The sequence below is a fragment of the Lissotriton helveticus genome, chromosome 5_1 (genome assembly GCF_964261635.1).
Source record: "Lissotriton helveticus chromosome 5_1, aLisHel1.1, whole genome shotgun sequence".
Taxonomy (NCBI): domain Eukaryota; kingdom Metazoa; phylum Chordata; class Amphibia; order Caudata; family Salamandridae; genus Lissotriton; species Lissotriton helveticus.
Window position 1 is genome coordinate 91,450,448 of NC_136065.1, and position 19,984 is coordinate 91,470,431.

Genomic DNA, 19,984 nt, shown 5'->3' on the forward strand with positions numbered 1-19,984 from the left:
CAGGCCTACCTGGCAAGAAAAGTATGCGATGTCAAAAAACAGCCTATTCATTAGCACAGCAAAGCTCAACCTTGGGAAAATACAAGGAGGAGGGAAAAAGAGAATGCAGCAGCTGCTTTTCGCTGAGGAAGACATATGAATGAGCCAGAAATGTGTTTTGGTCATGGCTCAAAATGGCGGCTCAACTTAAAATGGTGCAGCGAATGCTAACTTTACACTAACAGAATGAATTCATAACATTTACAATTCAACAGTTGGGGGTACCAGACCCGCAACTATATGTTCTAAGCGCACAGGTGAGTTTCTTGCACCATTGGCTATACCCCACTCCCTTTCATCCCCACATGGCAGTGGAACGGGACCTGATGGCGTCGTTGCCATTGACAACTGCCCTGTTTTGCAAATACAAAGCACGTCATGGCAAAATTGACCCTGTAGAATGTGTGTGGTGGGCTTTGGAAGGCCTCTAGTGACTGGAGGTAGTCCCGGCTTTACATGCCCCGTCGTCTCGTCTCTCTGAAAATGCACTGTTACCCCCGTTACAGAGCAGGGGGTCGTCGGGACGGGCTGCCGAGCTGGGAGTAAAAAACATTGCAGATCTGTTCCCTGAAGGATGGTTCCTGGGATCACTGTCCATCCCTTCGGTGAGGGAGACCACAACGATAGATGTGCTGCTATATTACCAGCTGCGAGCGACCTGCCGGGCGAATTATGACACTTTGCCTGAGCCACCCCCGAACCTTGCTGCGCTGGAGCACCTGTATGTCACCCCATCCCAGCGGAAACTTGTCACTAGGTTATACACGATCAAAATGCAATCATCTCAGTGGGACACGTCTCTGGCGAGGGAGGAGTGGGAGCAAGAGCTGGTGGTGCATATACCCCAATTATAGGCTGTGACTGATCCATTTTAAGTATCTCCACAAATTTTACCGCACACCATTACAGTTGCACAAAATGGGGCTGCGGGACACGTCGAACTGCAGCCGATGCTCAGCTGAAGATGCCACGTTCCTTCACTTGGCCTGGGAATCCCCGAGGGTGGGCGAAATTCTGGGGGAAGGTTGTGACACAATTAGCTGAATCACAGAGGCCTGCCTGTCACCGCACTCTGTGACATGCCTGATGGGATATCGCCGCCTGGTGGCGATGCTACTGTTACTGGTAAAGCGCCAGATGGCAATACATTGGGACCGGAAGCCTGCACCCACACATGCTGCGTGGCAGGCGGATGCTGCCCACTGCCAGGAGCAGCTCAACAAATTTTGGGATTTCATGCCAGCGGAATCCAGACTATTAGACATTTGGGCACCCTTCGTCACGCATCTCAGAAATCGTACTACGGACGCAGCGGTTGGCCTGAGTAGGCTGTGGGGAGGCATGTGTACCCGGGGTCTGGGAGAAGGCAAGATAGCTGGGAGGGGGCCTTGCACATTAATGACCTAAAATGCAATGATGTATGATGGCTGGGTCGGCTGTTGTTTTCTTTTTTCTTTTTTACTTTTTTTTTTTTAGTTGCCTCTCTGCATTGACATGCTGGCTAATATGTAATGACGACGTACTTGTGCTGCTGAATCAGTATTGTAAGTCCTATGTTGGTATGCAATAATGTTAATAAAAAACAAAAAACCTTTAGATGACATCCAAAACTGGATGAGTTTGGGGCAGTATTTGAGGATGTTATTGGGTGAGGATATTTTTAGGTAGAGTTGGGCATCATCTGCATATAAATGGATTTTGATGCTGATGTTTGTAAGAATGGATCCAAGAGATCCCTTGTAGTGGTTAAAGATGATTAGAGAAAGGACTGATCCTTGGTACTTCGTAGGAGACTGGGGGATTTCTTTGATCTTGTTGGTAAGGTTGGATGTGTACAATTTCAAGACAGTGTCTGAATATTGGATGTTTGTTTCATGGTGTTGATCAGAGCTAGCTGGTCGTCTGTGTGGAAGGCGGTCAGGGGTGGCTTTGTCATTGAGGGGGAGGGCATCATCTACTACTTGGAATGTGGCTGTCTCAGGGCAGCAGCGTGGTCTGAAGGCAGATTGGTGGAACTATAGATGAGTATTCTTGCGGATGTGCTCCTTTAGCATGTGGCAACAGCTTACTTGATGAGTGTCACTATAAGTGGAAGGTGGGTTATAGGTTAGATGTTGGTGAGCCCAGGGATAGTTTCTTTAGCAGTGGAAGGATCTCAACTGTGTCTGAGAGCATTCCATGGCTGAGGGCGATGTTGAAAATGTGGGGGGAGGGTTTACGGGCCTCTTCTTGGACAAATTTGATGAAGGATGAAGAGAGGGCCTCGTATTTGTTTAAGGTTGCCTTAAAGAGATTTCAGTATATTAGAGAGATCCATCCACAAGACTTGATTGAAGGAGGTCCATGTGGTGGTGAGGCAATGGGTGAGGGTTAGAAGCTGGGGAACGTGTCGAGGGAAACAGTGTTGGATATGATTTGTTGATCTTGGTAAAGAGGAGTTTGATGGCATTGTATTTGTTGGCTGATGCAGGGACTGTGGGTTCTAGGAGAGTATTGGTTCAATGTTTGACAGCCTTGAGGAGGGCTTTGCTTCTGTTGGTGATGGTTGTAAGGAAATGCCTGTTTTGTAAGTTCAACCCCAGGTTTTTGAAACTGATGATGCTGGTTTTTCGACTCACGAGAGTGCAATGAAAGCTGCTAACCAGTACTCATTTACTGTGCCTTGACCTTAAACTGTATATGTTTAATTGGCCTATACCGAATTGGCATGAGCTTACTTACATCCAGAGAAGATCCTCCAAAAAGGCTAGCTGGTACACCCAAGAACTCAGAACAGCGCAACAAGACAACAAACAGCTGGAGAGAAGAGGGCACGCCAACAAGGGCAGCCTTCAAGGCCTCCCTCAACATCTACCACCGCCTGCTGGGGGTAACAAAGAAGACAACCCTAGCTGCACGCATTAAAACCAGCGCCAACAACACCATGAAGCTTTTCAACATTGTTGAGGAATCCTCCAACCGGGCTGCCAGTAAAAACAACTTCTCACCCTCACAGGAGCTGTTCAACAACCTTGCCGACTTCTTCTACTGCAAGATCACACCATATCAGAAACTTCAAACCCTTAACCCTCACCTACGGACTTCCTCAACAGATACGCCACCACCGCAACCAACACGAACCACAAACTAACCACCTGGAACCTCCTCTCCACCCAGGACCCACCTACATCATGAAATCCATCCACTTGGGAACTCTCACAGACCCATTCCCGCACCACATCTTTAATCCTAAAAACCGAAGGATTGGCCAGGAACTCCACCACCCTGCTCAACACCGCTATCACTACTGCACCATTTCCTGACACCTAGAAAAACACAAAAGAGGGAACACTACTCAAAAAACCCTCCGCCGACCCCAGCCAACTCCAAAACTACAGGCCAATCTGCCTACTCCCATTATCAGCGAAGGTACTGGAATCATCAACAAGAAACTCATGACACACCTGGAGCAGAACCAGCTACTCGATGCCTCCCAATATGGCTTCCACAGCAATCACACCCTGATCGCAACAACTGACGACATTCAAACCTTCCTCAACATAGGAGAAACTGCAGCTCTGATTCTCCTCGACATTTCAGCAGCCTTCAACATCATATCCCACCACATGCTGATAAAAATACTCCACCACATTGACATCCAAGTGGATGTGCTCTTATGCATCACCTCTTTCCTCACCGGAAGAACCCGAAGGATCCACCTTTCACCTCCGAACCCAAGGTGAGCACTTGCTGTGTCCCTCAGCCCCACTCTCTTTAACGCATATATGACCCCCCCTGGCCAACATTGTCAGATCCCACAATCTCAACATAATTTTCTACACAGATGACACCCAAATCATCCTCTCACTCACCGACGACTTCACCACCACTAGAACCAATTTCCACAGATGCATGACAAACATCACCGAAGATGAAGAACAATTGCCTGCAGCTAAACACAATCAATATGGAAGAACTGATCATCAGCAACACATGGAATGACTCCTAGTGGCCACCAGGCCTAGGAAACGCACCCACTTCCTACGACCACGACAGAAACCTCGGAATCATCATTGACAAAAATCTCAAATAAAATCACACATCAATGCTGTCTCCTCCGCCTGCTTCCTCACTCTGCGTATGCTACATGAGATCTTCTAGTGGCTACCCCCTCACACGAGAAACACTGTGATACAGGCCCTCATCACCAATTGACTGTACTACGGCAACGCCCTCTGCGTAGGAATTGCCGCACACCTCCTACAGAGACTTTAGACCTTACAGAACGAACTCCGCAGCCACACTTCCCCATGGCCCTCCCTGATGAACCCACATCCACCCCGACCTCGGGCAACTCCACTGGCTCCCCGTACAGAAGAGATGCCAACACAAGCTGCTGACCCACGCACACAAGGCTCTATACAACCATGGACCCGCCTACATTAACCACCGCCTGAACTTCAACCAACTGTCGAAGACTGCGCTCCGCTTCCCTTTCACTTGCCCATACTCCCTGTATCTACTGAAGCAGAAGTGGAGGACACTCCTTCCCTTTCCCTTCGTAGCAAAGACCTGGAACAGCCTCCGCAGGCACCTCTAGACCATCACATCATTTCCAGAATTCCGAGTGGCCCTCAATACCTGGCTTTTCGAATAATCCTCTGGGACCTGCAAGCACCTGGATACCCTATCGGATGATTGGCCGTGCTTTTTAAATCCTGATTGATTGATTAATACATGTAGGTCCTCAGCATTTGGTACTCGGGTACCCAGGGCCTGTGAGTTGGAGGGACAACCCAGGGACTACAGCACTGATTGTGACACCCTGTATATGACTGAGGTAAAAACATGGCTCCTAGCCTGCCACTGCAGACTGGAAGGGCATTTTCGAACTGCTGACTCCACTTTGAAATTTTAAAGTCATGGCAAAGTCAAGTCTTCCTGTGTAATGTACATAACTCATCCCTGAGGGAGGTCTAGCGAGCCTTAATGCAAGGAGCTGTAGGTTATCAATTGGAACAAGTGTTGTACATGTTTCAGCAGGAAAAACCTACTATTGTCGTTTTTACAGAGGAAAAGGCTTGTAGCCCCATTGATGAGTGCGGATTAGCAGACTGCCACCACAGTCCTACTAACTCCTTACTTGGACCACTAAAGTTGATACTGCAAGGTATCAAACAGCTCGTTATGTTAAGCCAGACTTGATGCCCAAGTTGAAATTAATGTATCTTTTTGTAGAGTGCAACTTCAACAAAGTTGCCCTTGTTGCCCTAACTCCCCTGTGCCCGTCCACGGCTGCACATGGGGTTTCTCTTTGAGGCAGCCTGCTTCCATCCTGGTGAGAAGTGCAAGCGATTACCAGGAAAGAAGACAATAGCAGCCTGCGCGAGAGAGAGGTGTTACCTCTCCCTGGCAGAAAACCAAACGTGTTGACCCAAAAGACTAGCTTCGAAGGTGAAGCTGCCATTGAAAAGCAAATGGGGAACACTTGAGAGAGGGGCTGCTATATTGTTTAGGTAGACAGGCTGGCACTCAGGAAGAAGAAGTGCAACCAGTTGCCAAACCAGTTTTCCAGGGGTTTGTAGCCACACCTCTGGGTTGTACTATAGAGGTCTAGACACCAAAAGAGTGGTTCTGCCATGTTGGAAGTGGGCAGAAGGGTGCATTCTGGCATAGCCAGATGCAACACTACAAAGGAAGTGGTCATCAGGAGAGAGGGAACCTGGTAGCTTAATGGCTACCAACCACACCCTACCCATTGGGCACTTTCTGAGAGAGTATAAATAGGGCACCTCTGGCACCCAGAACCCAGATCTTGATGGACTGGAAAAAAGCACTGAAGGACTGCCCTGCTCCACGGAGGACCTGCAAAGAGAGGCTGCAAAGGTGTGGACTGCACCTGCTGAACTTGGAGCCTAGCAAAGGAGAAGGCCACTGTGCCATCCTAGGTTGCTTATATTAAATGGTTGGTTGTGCACCTCCACGCACTTCTTGTTCCTAAGACTGCACTTATTGAGTGGATTGGTGCACTCTACATTGCACATGGTGGTTTTCATTTTATTCTTGCACACTGCGCTTTTGTCTGGCTGGATATGCTACATGTAATTTCTCACACACATGATGACTCATAGGGGGACACCGCTGAATGTCCTTACATGGAATATCCGAGGATTGGGGGACCCTCGAAAGAGAAGGCAGGTCATAACTTATCTGGACCGCCACCTCATCCAAATAGCGATACTGCAGGAAACTCATCTCAGCCCCTTATGGGCCCCTGCATTCGCTTCCAGCTGGTCAACGTACAGGGTCTTTTCATCCTGTTCTACCTATGCCAGGGGCACCGCCATATTGATCAAGAATAATGTGCCTTTTGCTGCGGCAGGCTCCTTCAGTGACGAGCAGGGGAGATTCTGCCTCACCTGGGGGCGACTGGGACTTGAATCGGTGACATTTGTGTGCTGTTATGTCCCCAAAACAGATGCCCCTGAATTTGTCTCTTCCCTGTGGGACGAGGTGAGGGAGATTGGCTCGACCAGTGTTATCTGGGGGGGGATTTTAATGTCACCTATGCTCCTGCTGCTGACAGATCTAATCCCGCGCCACACCACCGTACCAAAGCAGCCACGATGCTCCACGATATCATCACTGATAATTGTTTGTTAAATGCTTGGCGACACGTATATCCGCACGACGTGAGGGCACGCACTTCACTGCTCAAGCCGTCTCTTGGGCGCGGCTGGACTACTGGCTTCTATCTCGGGGCCTAGGCCCTCTGATTAGTACGCTACAGCACTTAGCCAGGACATACTCTGACCATGCACCTGTCTTGCTCACTCTCTCCTCCGCGACCTTTGAATGCCCGCGCAGCGCATGGCGGTTAAACACACGTATGCTGCTTGATGAGGTCTTCCTAACGGAACTGGAGGATGAGATCAGGGAATTTTTCGAGAACAATAAGGGATCTGTGCAGAATGTAGAAACGATTTGAGAGGCATTCAAAGTTACCATTAGAGGAGTTTGCATATCTAAGGGAGCGGGAGTTTTAAAAAGCATCACTTCCTCCCTCCATAGACTAGAGCAGGAACTCCGTAGGCTTGAAGCTCACTTGGCTAGACATCCAGATGGAGATACTCAGGGTAAATTTAGAGAGACACTAACGGAATACATGGCAGAAGCACACAGAGAAGTGTGCTTTCGTGATAAACACTGGGTGGCTCGTAGATATAGGGAAGGGGAACGCCCCGGCAAAGCTCTTGCAGATGTGATCAGACATCCGCGACACTCCAACTATATTATAGAATTAGAAAAATCACACGGTACGAGATGCTGGGATACCGCCACCATCCTAGATGAATTTACCAACCACTGCGCCACCCTGTATACGAGCGTTGGTCAACGCGATCTGGATTTGGATTCCTATCTAGGTGATGTGGCCTTGGGATGGCTTAGCGATGTGCACCGCAAATTCTTATGTGCACCATTCGAACTAGACAAGGTCCGGGAAGCCATTATGGGCATGCAATCGGGCAATCCCGATTGAATTCTATAAAACCTACATAGATCTGATGGCGCATATTCTGCGCAAGGTTTTTGAAGAATCCCTAGACGTGGGTATACTTCCGCCATCCATGAGAGAAGCGCTTATTGTCTCCCTCTCGAAACCTGAAAAACCGCCCCACCTGTGCGGCTCGTATCGTCCCCTCTCCTTGCTCAATTGCGATGCAAAGATATTAGCGAAGCTCATTGCCAACAGACTGACTTTATTGCTTGACCATTTAATACTGCCGGATCAATCTGGGTTCGTCCCAGGGAGGTCCACCTCTCATAACCTGCGCACGCTCTTCACGGTTTTAGATACCGTTTCCCCAGACCTCCATTTGGCGGCGGTCTTTCTTGACGCCACCAAAGCTTTCGACTCTGTCGAATGGGATTGCATATTTCGGGTCATGCAACGGATGGGCTTCCCCCCTCTATTTATTTCATGAATTAAGCTTCGAATACTGCCAACCAGGCGCTAGGGTGCTGATTAATGGGCACATGTCCACGCCATTCCCGATTGCCCGGGGCACCCGACAGGGTTGTCCCCTGTCGCCTCTTTTATTCACGCTGGTCACTGAACCGCTGGCAGCACAACTGAGGCAACGGCATAACGACATGGCTCTACGTTGTCATCTGCGGCAGATCCTTATATCTATGTATGCCGACGACATCACTCTTTACGTTCGAGATCCCGGTTCCAACCTCAATGTGCTCCTCCGAGAGTTTGTTGTTTTTGGCGGTATATCTGGAGTCCAGATTAATTGTGGAAAATCGTGTCTCTTTCCCCTCATGGCCTCGACGCCACGCTTTCCTTTAGACTACCCGCTGGAGTGGTGTGATGACGAGTTCCGTTACCTGGGGATTGGCATCACACGGGATAAAGAAGAACTTATGAGACTTCATTATGGAGTGGCACTTACCCGTATCACCGATAAAGTATCCCGTTGGATAAAACTCCCCCTGTCATTGGCTGGACGGGCGTCCTTGATCAAAATGGTCATACTCCCACAACTACTCTACCTTTTTCTTAACATCCCGTACCACCCGGGGAGGGGCGTGGCTTGGATGCCGAGGGGAATGGCGACGTGAGCCCGGAGCTCCGCGCCCGATCCCCGATAGCATCCTGAAAACGGAACGAAATCTGGCGTGAACAGTGCCATCCTGGCAGCACCGTGCATCGGAACGGTGGCGGCGCCCCAGGAGTAAGCATGAGCGCAAAATCGCTCCGATCGCGGATTTTGCGGATTTTCGGTAAATCCGCGGTCCGCGAACTCTCGCGAATTCACCGAAAATCCGCAATCCGCGATCGGAGCGGATTTTGCGGTCAAAAGTTCAAGCCTAATGCCTAATTTATGATGGCGCCGGCAAGCTGCCAGCGCCATCCTCAAATGGTTACTTAATTAGCTTCAACAGGAAGCTCTAACAGATAAGATAAAGCAGGGGCTCGAGCGCCTGCTTTATTTTATCAGTTGGAGCTTCCTGTTGAAGCTAATTAAGTAACTTTTGCAGGATGGCGCTGGCAGCTTGCCGGCGCCATCGTAAATTATTCATGATGGTGACAAACGGTTCTGTCTCTTAATCTGCTGCTCTGATCGGTCTCTCACCTTTTATACACACAAGAGGCATGTGCGCTCGCATGGAAGCCCCGTCCGTTTGGCCCCGCCCACACACTCGAGGAACACTTGCAGATATCAATAAAGCATGTGCCCTAGTTGAAGCTTAAATTCAGTGACTCATTCATCAGCCCAAAAACAATCGTGAGCATTGTGGGTGCTGGGCAGGTGTGCCTTCTTCCCAAATATACCATCGAAAATCCTCTGTGATGCTGGCCAGAGGCATTTGCATCTTTGACTTTCACGAGCGCAATCCCCGTGCTGTTCCTGTGACCAGGCGCTTCTGTCTCTTAATCTGCTGCTCCGATCGGTCTCTGACCTTTTATACACACAAGAGGCATGTGCGCTCGCATGGAAGCCCGTCCGTTTGGCCCCGCCCACACACTCGAGGAAGCCCCGCCCCCAAATCCGCCGATCCGCATAATCCGCGGATTTTGCGGATCCACGATCCGTGAATCCGCAAATTCGTGAATCGTGGATCCGCAAAATCCGCCCATGCTTACCCAGGAGCCGGAAATAACGCCACTCCGGCGGTAGATCGATCCGTTGGTGGGAACAAAGGGACATCGGGGCAGTCTGGCCCAAAATGGCGGCTGGCACTGAGAGCCGGTACAGCTGAAGATCGATGGTGCACAGCGACCTCCTCGGACCGGCTGGGGTGTGTGGCGGCGCCGCTCGGGTCAACCCGAGCACCGATATCGACGGGAGCCGTGACTTTGGGCTCTGCAGGCGGGGGTTGACTCGCCCGCTGACCGGCCGTCACAAAGGACCGTAAGATGGCGGCCGCCCCGAGAGTCAGCAAATAAAGGAGCTGCCGTGAGCTGGGGCGGAGGAGGAGAGCCGCGAGCACTGCAGACAGCGGATATCCTGACTGGGGCTTGGCTGCGGGAAGGACGGCGCATCTGCCCAACGGGGTGCGGATTTCCCAGCGGCCGGAGTACGACGGACCTGACAGGGCTGATGGCCGATAGTGGGCTGCTGGCAATGGTAGAGTGAGGGTTGACACCCGCTGGTGCACCAAGACTGAGGAGGTGCGGGACCCGGGCTGCACTGAGACTGCCTACGCTTCTGGGGGCACTGGGGACGAGTGTGCTGGCCGGCCTGGAGGCGGGGAGAGCCCCGTGAGGGGGCCTGGACCGAGACCGTTCTGGGGCCCTGTCACCGGCAGTACCGTCGGCACCCGTGCTGCCTGGAGCGGGACTAAGTGGCAGGACGCTCCCCGCGATGGTTCACCCTGCGTGAGCTGAGCCGCAGGAATCATCGCTGACAGGGGGGCCCTGGAGCTGCGACAGGATGTCCTGGCGCTGATCGCCATTGAGACCCAGACCGGGACATCGTTAGAGCGCCCCGGAGGCAGCGGGCCCTACAAGTGGGACAGCGGCAATAGTTGGGACACGGTGCCGGCCTGAAGTCACGTATGAGGTGAGCGGAGCGGGGAGTGCGTGATATTGGGGGATCCTCTGTGCCCTAGCGGAGTGCTTGCCTGGAAAGGGATTGGAGTGCCGGACGACGTGCCGGGCAGGCTGGGCCCTGATGTGGAACGCTGCTTGTGCCTGGTTCGTGGGCGAGCCCTCAGAGCTGGGAGCTGAGGCGACAGGGCGTTGAGCAACTTCTGTGACGTTGGCACTGACCGGCTTCTGAGTGTGCTGGAAGCGGGGACGGGGGGATAGTTGCTTTGGGGTTGGGTTGGGAGAGTGCCACCACATGCGCTTGGATACGGTCTTGTGTTGCATCATGTCGGTTAATATGGGACTATGGCTAATTCTGGAACAGTGAAATGTGTAACCTGGAATGTGAGGGGGCTACACACTATGGCAAGGAGGCAAAAGGTTCACGCATATTTAGTTCGTAGGGGGGTTCAGATTGCGCTATTGCAGGAAACACATCTGACAAAGCAGGAGGGTATTGCGCTGCAGCGTAGGTGGCGAGGGCAACTATTCAACACCACGTATTCTGCATTTGCAAGGGGCGCGTTGATTTGGATAAGGGCGGGGACTCCTTTCCAAGCGGTTAGGCATACAATAGACCCAGAGGGTAGGTTTGTGGCTGTAGAGGGCAAACTTAAGGGCCGGGATATAGTGCTTTGTAGCGTGTATGCACCCAATGTCGACCAAGTGTCTTACTTGACGAGGCTCTCTGGTGCGCTAGCGAGCTACCTAACGGGCCCTATCATGGTGGGCGGAGACTTCAATTCAGTGGCAGACACCACACAGGATAGGTCCCACCCACCTTTAGGAACATCCCCGGTGCACCGACTGGCGAAGCGTAGGCTTGAGTGGCAAGAGAGGTAGGGGTTGGAGGACGCTTGGCACGCGCAACACCCAACTGTGAGGGACTACTCGTATTATTCTAGCCTACACGACCTCCATGTCCGACTTGATGCTTTTTTGTGCTCCCCGCTCGTGATCTCTGCTGTGGCGCGTACCGAGTACCTAACTCGCACGCTGTCTGACCATAACCCCTTGCTGCTAACGCTAAATTGGATGACTGAGGCCAATGGAGAAGAGGGGTGGGGATTAACCTCGCTAGTAGAAAATACCCTACCTCATTAAATCTCACCAGCTCGACTGCGCATGTCGGCGCAGCCATCGCAGGCCGAGACCTAAAAACGATGTTTAAATGTTCCCAGTTCTGCCTTGAACAAATGTCTGCACACTGAGAACACTGTCGATAAGCAAAGCCGCTAGTTATTCTCTTCTGATTACTGGTCATTCCTTCGTACCTATCCATAACATCGGGGTGCAGCTGCGCTGATGGTTTTTCTCAGGTTTAATAAGGCACGGTAACATGTTCTCAGACACACTCGAACCAAGACTTTCTCTGGACATGAGCATCGGTCCACATGATGTACACTAAATCATTTTAGTTTGCATGTAAGGAGTCTGCTGTCAAAGCCCAGAGGTCTTCATTTTTAGAATAAACTTCTTTCTATCAAGGGGAGGGGGCTAGGCTTTAAGTCCTAATAATTCCCCCAATCTAAACAATATGATTTCTCCTTTTGTATTCTATGGTGTCGTGTCAATGGTTGTAATCTTAAGCTTGTGTATTCTGTTACTGGTCGTGGCTAGAATAATCTATTGTAGAGCACTAGAGAGAAAAGAAACATTTTGAACTGTTTCAGTGACTGACAATTATTGTTGTGGACAAGTCTGAGTAAGTGAAAAGGTGGTTCTTGATCCCGCGACCTCCTGAGGTAGGTCAGGAGTGCTTATGTTCTGGGTTGTCTAATCACTCGTAACTTCTTGTATGTTTAGAGAAGCTCGTGTGAGACACTTTTGCTAGTCGGTTTGGGTTTTGGGGCTCTGGGTGATAGGTGGTACACCCCTATTACTGAGGTCCTGTTTCTCCTGTGCATAGTTCTGGGTATGTGCAGAAACCCCGCGATAATGTATGGCTGGTACATACAGTCTGGGAATGCGTGGCAGGTATTGTGGCACTCCTGTTTAGTAAGTAATGCCACACTCTACCGATCTACACTTATTTCTTGCACTCTCACCCCTGCAGGTAAAACTTCAAGAGTGGCTGCGTCTTCTGAAGAAAGAGGAGGAATATATTCTGGAGTCTAAAGTCAAGGAAGAGGAACAATATAAAACCATGAGGGTGAGTGGCTGCAGTGAGTGCTGTGTCTCTGTTTATCTGTATATGTCTGTGCCCTTGTGGTTGTGTGGACAGACAGAGGCTGATAAGTCACACTACAGACTGGGTCATGCTCCCCAAAAAATAAATATACTGACCGGTGTCACTGCGCTTGGATATTGGGGTTTATATCGTCTAAGGGCTCGCCATATAAACAAAAACAATCATTACTATTCTGACCTTGCGGTAGTATTTAAATAATGACAAGGTATGTGTTAGACTGTGTGTGCTCAGGTGTGGTATTATATGACCGTGATCATGTGTTTGTGTGTGCATGCATGGTTACAATTATGTGTCTTGTATGGATGGTCCTGGAGTTATTTGTGGTAGTGCATGTAGGACTGTGTATCTGTTTATGTGTTTTTGTGGGCGTGCATGAGTGTGTATCTTCGTATGTTGTACATATGGATTTTGATCCCTAAAATATGCAAATACATATGCGCATATGTGTGCATGTGTGTTTGAGGGTTGTGTATGCTTCAGTCTGGATTTATTGACTGTGGGTTTGTACTTCCATATGTGAATGACTGTCTGTGGGTATGCACATCGCAAAGTCTGATGGTATTTGTGAGTGTGTAAATACAGGTGTGCATCTGCATTGTTTGTGTATGCATGAGCCTGGAGAGGTACATCCATGCATTTGTATATGCATCTGTATGTGAGTATGTGTATGTGCTGGTGTGTCTGTGAGTGTGTGCCTCTATGAGTCTGGTTATGCAAGAATTGAAGATATCCAGCTCTGAGTTTGTACAAGCATTGAGTCTGCACATTAATGTGTGCATCTGTATGAGTGTGTACCTATGTGGGTGTTTTTATGCATGGATCTGGAGTTATCTATCCATCCATCAGACTGAGCAAGCCTGGTGGAAGGCACTCAACCAAGGTTTTAGCAATACACTCAGGCTATGGTATTGCACATACATCCTCGAACCACAGAACATCTGACAAAGTTAATCTAGGTAATACATCGAGCATGGATGCCCCAATATCGTGTTGATGAATTTTAACCTGTGAATAGTTAATTTATTTTAAAACAAATTCCCTATAATCTTAATTGGTTTCTGGACATGTACAATATTACCTTCTTCTGACATTTACATTTCTAATTTTGGAATGACGTGGGCACAGCTCCTCTTCAGCCACTGACCTCGGACATTCTCTGTTCAGCTCAGTCATCATTGCAAAGTTTTCCTGCAACAGTCTCATTAATTGGCCATAGTTTTATTTTATACCTTCATTAAACTTCTCTTATAGGGATTCGCCGTAGCCGATATGGTGCCCCAGAAGAAACACTGCATTTGGCGCTGAATCAGAATGGAAGAAATGGCTGGACTAGAACGTAGAAGCCCCTTCAGCAGTGGTGCACATTTATCACCACCCGGATACTGCCATTGGTCGTGATATTGAAAGGTTCAGCAGGGGTGTCTATAGTCAGACCCTCAATTGCAAAATAGGGAGTTTTGTAAAAATGCTGCGGTTTTTACAAAACTGCCCTTGAAATTTGGAAAATCTGAAGATGCGAGCACACACGGGCCTGGCCTTGCCCAGGCACAACGCTCGTGCGTCCAGTGCTGTGGGACAGCAGCGCGCCTTTTGTATCACTTAGTAATTAGCCTCAGGTGTCTTCATTTTGGAGGATTATGGGACATGCAGTCCCCAGCAGGGGCGGTTGAAGCCCATTGCGGCTCTCCCCCAGGAATGGCAATGCTGGCGTAGACAAATGCCATAACAACGGTGCTTAGAATTACGGAAATGCAAATATTATATTAGAACTCATAACCCAATGCCCTTATCGGGAAAGGAAACAGGTGGGCTTGGGGTGAGCTCAGGTAATCTTCTTTTCTGGTCACAAGAGTTATTGTATTGTATTGTAATTGCATTTATATAGCGCTTTCTACCCCCGACGAGGCGTCGAAGCGCTTTTTCGGCGGGTAGCACGCTACTCCGGGACCCATAGAGGATTAGTGTTGAATTAGTATAGTGAAACATGCAAGTACATTTTAAGTGGTTGTGGAAAAGTAAATTTTGCCATGTTGTATGTGCCTACGTATTCCCCATCTTATGTTATATGTGCATGATCGATATGCATGTATTCCCTCCTGATCGATTAAAGACGCAATTACAGTTGTGTCCATCTCTAGTATGCCAGTTTCCAGTCTTCGTGAAAGCAACGAATATCAGGCCTATGTAAATCTACGTTGCCACATTTCACAGTGTACACGTTAATTCATTGAATTGTCCCCGTTTCTAGGCCTCAAAAGGGCCCGGACTCAGATTCAGCTCCTGTCTCCTGAACCCTCTCCGAGGAGCGATACAGCCCCCACCTGCATCCCTGACCCTTAGCTTACTTCTTGCCACGCAGTGCCTGGCCCGGCCTGGCTCTGCCTCCCAGTGTGCCAAGAGTATGTTATGCTTCTAGTTATCAGTCCAACCCTCCTTCTCTGCATTCCTAAGCTACTGAATCGTATCAATAGTTTCCGTCACGGTCTAGCCTTTATGTCTCCATGTAAGAGAAATACTGTATTAATATTCATAGAATATTCCTCGCACACACACAATACATATAGAATTATGCATGCACCAGTCTTAGAGTCTATTTAGCCTTTGCCCTGATAACTTTTGGATTCTATCAACATGTACTATAAACACCAGATACTAGATATGCCTGGGTACATGTCGCTCTGACACTCCAGACTTTAGTCTCCTCTTCTAGCGCAGAAGTCATAGCCCCCAGTTCTCCCTGGTAACACGTCATTGCCCATTTGCGCGCACCACTAGGTTAGAGGTCCCAGCTGCTCAGGTAGCCCCCTCCATGTTTCCGCCCCTTTTATGACATATTCTGTTACGTTTACCTCACATGTCTATGTATACGCCCTGTACACGCCTTCTTGTTACATAATTTTGCCCTTATCTTTCGCGACTGTTACGAACCACGCCTACTGTATTGAATGTAATGTATTTGTTTAACTATATATATTGTGCACTGTTATTAAAAGTTATCCCTTATGCTCCCAGATCCTGCCCCCGGCAGCTGCCATCCTATTCCCGTACAGGCTGTCCTGTTCCTGTCCTTTATGCCTGATTAAAGCCTGTAAACTCCAGCTACCTCGAATCTTGACTCTTATTTATTGAGCTACCTGTTTATTGATTATTTCTGAAAAATAGAACCGGTAATTAATTATTTATTTACCACATAATGGCGCCCGAATAGGGACTTGCCCTTTCCCCACGCGCCGGAGAAGCCACGCAGGCCCCCTGATCCTCTGCAGCCGTGACGGAACCATACCGTGCACGTGCAGATATTTCTGCTTCAAGTATCCCTCAGGCCCACGGAGGAGACGGAGGTTGCGGTCCAGCGTCCAGACGAGGCGGTGGAGGAACGCGGCGAGTCCCGACCAGAGCCCAAGCCGAGAGTCCAAGGTCCGAGGTATCCAGAGGCCCACCTGTAACTGAAGTCCGAAGTTCGTCCGTCCGTCGTCGTAGCAGTCCAGTCCAGTCCGAGGCCTTCCGTTCTTGCTGCCCGGTGAGTACCGTTGCTGGGGTAGTATCTAGACAGGGTCAAATTAATTTGTCTCTGGTCCGTGGGTTTGGGTACACAGATCCAACACGAAGTGTTCACCTAGGTGGACGCGGGTCCTGATGTGTCTCTTTATGGGACCGGTAAGTTTCGTACTGTTTTAGCAGTACATCTAGTCATTCTAGTAAGTTTCTGTTCCAGTAAGTTCTGTTCTCGAGAAAATTCATGTATTTTGTCCGAACTGTTATTATAAATGTTATTTCATGTGTTTTCAATGTCGTGGTATGAGTGATTTGTTTTCTTAGTTATTATTGTGTTTATCGTGTATTGTATTGTGTCCAGACACCTGCCTAAATTATGCCTTTGTTCTCGAAATTACGTCAGTTAAAAACCAGAAAAGGTCTGCTCGAGGAAGCAGTTCCTGTCCCGCCTAGGGACAGTCCAGGTCATTTCATGTATCATAAGCATGGCATAAGTGCCATATTATATCTAGACTTATGGGTGGAGTACACCAAGGAATTAGAAGAGAAATATAGATGGCCCGTATCAGGTACATGGGATGCCGAGTGCATCATGCGAGTAGAAGAAGCATTATGGAAAAAGAAAGCCAGACAGTCCCAGAAAGATGCCATCGAGTTATGGCGCAAAGAATCTCATAAAAGAACAGAAAAAGAAATCAGAAAGACAGAATTAAGTAGGGAATCCTCAGAAAGAGCCCAAGAAAGGGAATTAATCGAAATAGGTGAACGAGTTAAAGCCGAACAGTCAGACAGACAGAGAAATGCCCTTATTAAGGGTATGTATCCTCTTCTTGCCGAGGGACTGCCAAAAGCAACCCCGGAAGCACCATGTAATTTTCCGCCACCATTAGTTCCGATTAAGCTACGTCACAAACCGACCGCAGCTGATATTTTTCTCTCGTCCTACTTGGACGACACAGTCCCAGAATATGCAAATCCTGTTCCGCCAGCTCCTGTAAATAATGTAATTCCTGTTCCTCCAGCCACCGGGGCACCTGTTACAGCACCTGTTACGGTACCCCCGGTCCAGCCCACAGTACAAGTACCCGCTACATCAGTCACTCTGCCCGCCCGTACAGTACCCGTCGACGATTCTAGTTTAGGAGCCGCGGGGGGGGGAAGTCCTCCTTGTACCCCGCCGCAACACAAATTTCTGTCATTTCTCGAGTTACATGAACGTGCGTTACAGCGTACGCCCAGACCCCAGTCCGTTGCAGATATCAAGCGAGCTCTTACCGAATGCCGTTATGATCCAGTCCCAGGGGATAATGATATGGTCATATATTCATTGCGTGTAAGACGGGTAACCGAATATTTGGACACCCTACCGAATATGAAAGAAGATCTAGACAGAATATATCGTTTCATCCGTACAGGAATAGATCCAGAAAGTATTGGCGAAGCCATGTCTCAAAGGAAAGCCGAGACTCAGCTCATGCTATTAAAGTTTCTAATTAATTGTTTAATAAGGGAACAAGATTATCCAGATAAAGATCCGACCGAAATGAAAGTCCTGACCAGGTGGAGTGATCATATAGCCGAGGGAAGACACAAGACACTAGGTAGTATAGAGAGTATGTACAAGAAAATTCGTAAGGAAATAATAAGGTTACACGAGAAACGCAAAGCAGCACAAGTAAGCGAGAAAGAAGACGACTCTCCTACCGAAGAGGTAGACGACGAGAATCCCACCAGAATAGCGTATGTAGGTAGAACTAGACTTCCCGACCGACATGCACGCCTAGAACACAAGAAAGTTTTTCCTCTTCCAGCACCAGAACAAGGTTCTCTTGAGCAAGTATTTCAAGCTACAGATCACATTCTGAAATCACGAATCGGTTATAGTGAACCTAGTACCATGCATGAACAAGAACTAGCCCGATCAGCAGTCCGGTGGACTACCGATTCTACCACTTTTCCTGACGAAATAGTGGCACAAATGTTTCTGAAACTGCCCCCAGCCGAACAGCGACTGGTGGGTACGTATATGATCCAGCACCTCATTACACTGTATGAGGGACAGCATTCTGATCCAGGTCCGTTACATGATGTTCTGAACGAGTTACTCCAATATAGATGGAGAGGTCTAGGTACCGATTTAATTAGTGTCATTCTAGAACAGCGCCACAACTATAGAACGTTTCTGAATCCGTATTTTGCTCATGTCTCACCTCCAGAAAGTAAATCATTTTACATAGATAGACAGCATCCGTTACGAGAAGTACACCCAGTTAGGACAGCGGGTGGTGAAATGCAACGAGTATTTGTTTACACCCCTATTACAAAGATGGAACTCTTAGAGATGAAGAAATTAATTCCCTGTCACGACAAAGATCCAGCAGGGTTCCATCGAGAATTAAAAGACATGCTCCGTATGGGAGAATACACGTATCCTGATATCATTAAAATGTTAAAGGTCCTGTTGCCCGCAGGGGTATATGAAAAACTCAAGGAAAAAGATTGGGAGGTGGGAGAGAAAAAGATTGATTGGACAGCTCTAGAAACTGAAGATACTTCACGAGTACCAGGTACCGGTCTAGGGGCTAAAGTTAAAGAATTGCCCGAGTTATTGATACAGGTCTTGCCAAGGTTACTAGCCACGAAAAAGGAAGATTGGGATGCAATCTCAGCATGTAAACAGAAACAGGATGAAGACACTAGTGATTTTTATTCTAGATTTGAAAAATGTTTTATTATCAACAGTGGTTTGAAGACGAGTAGTGAGTCGTACCCTCATCTTTTTGTTACTAAACTAGTCGAGAATTCAAGTCCACAAGTTAAAAATCGAGTTTTGAAAGTCGAAAGTAGTTGGCAAGCTAATACTCCGTCCCAAATGTTACAGATGCTCCAGTATCACCAGAATAGAATCAGGGAAGAGCAAGAACACGAAAGGAGACGTATGAAAGATACGAAAATGAAAGTATTAGTTGCACAATCTGTTCCACAAGACAGTCAGAAGAGGGGTCCGAATCAAGCCAGTCATCCTGCAGCTCCCGTTAAAGGGACTTGCAATTACTGTAAACAGCCAGGTCATTTTATAAACGAGTGTGCAGTTCTGAAACACAACATAGCTACTGGTAAGACTAAAGAAAGACCACGTCCATCTAGACAAGAACAAATTTCACAGACTTCTCAGTCACCACAGAATGCACAACAGACAGTTCCAGCACCGCAGCCCATTGCTGCAACACAGCATGTTACACAGCAAATGTACCAGTATGCTCAGTCAGAGTATCCAGAGTATCAACAGTATTCATGAAACAGCCTAGAGAGGGAGGTAGGCTTGCCTCTCATCGAGATACCTGTAGATCAAGAGGGTCCCTATGTACACAGTCAAGTATTAGGGAAAGACAGAAAGTTTTTGATTGATACAGGGGCAAGTAGGACTACTATCAGTCATGACGAGGTTCCAGGGGCTCCGCTCTCAGGCTCTAAAAATGTTTCCCTTGGATTTTCAGGAAAGCCTATTGTTAATGAAATTTCGAAACCAGTTTCCCTAGAAGTTGGTCCATTGTCCCGAACTACTGATTTGTTACTTACGAAATCATGTCCAGAAAATTTGTTAGGTATTAAGACACTGAAAGAACTAGGTGCAGTAATTTGCTGCTCCCCAGAAGGAGTCCGATTGTTCTTACGCGACT

The 19,984-nt window shown here is 48.4% G+C and overlaps 1 protein-coding gene across 1 annotated transcript in view; it reads left to right on the plus strand.

The window, feature by feature from the left end:
* LOC144754198 (E3 ubiquitin-protein ligase TRIM39-like) overlaps positions 1–19,984 on the plus strand; it is a 159,238-nt gene that overhangs the window by 37,425 nt on the left and 101,829 nt on the right. The window contains exon 2 of the mRNA XM_078641783.1: positions 12,675–12,770. Within this exon, the coding sequence (XP_078497909.1) occupies positions 12,675–12,770 (96 nt within the window). The remainder of the gene's footprint in view (positions 1–12,674; positions 12,771–19,984) is intronic.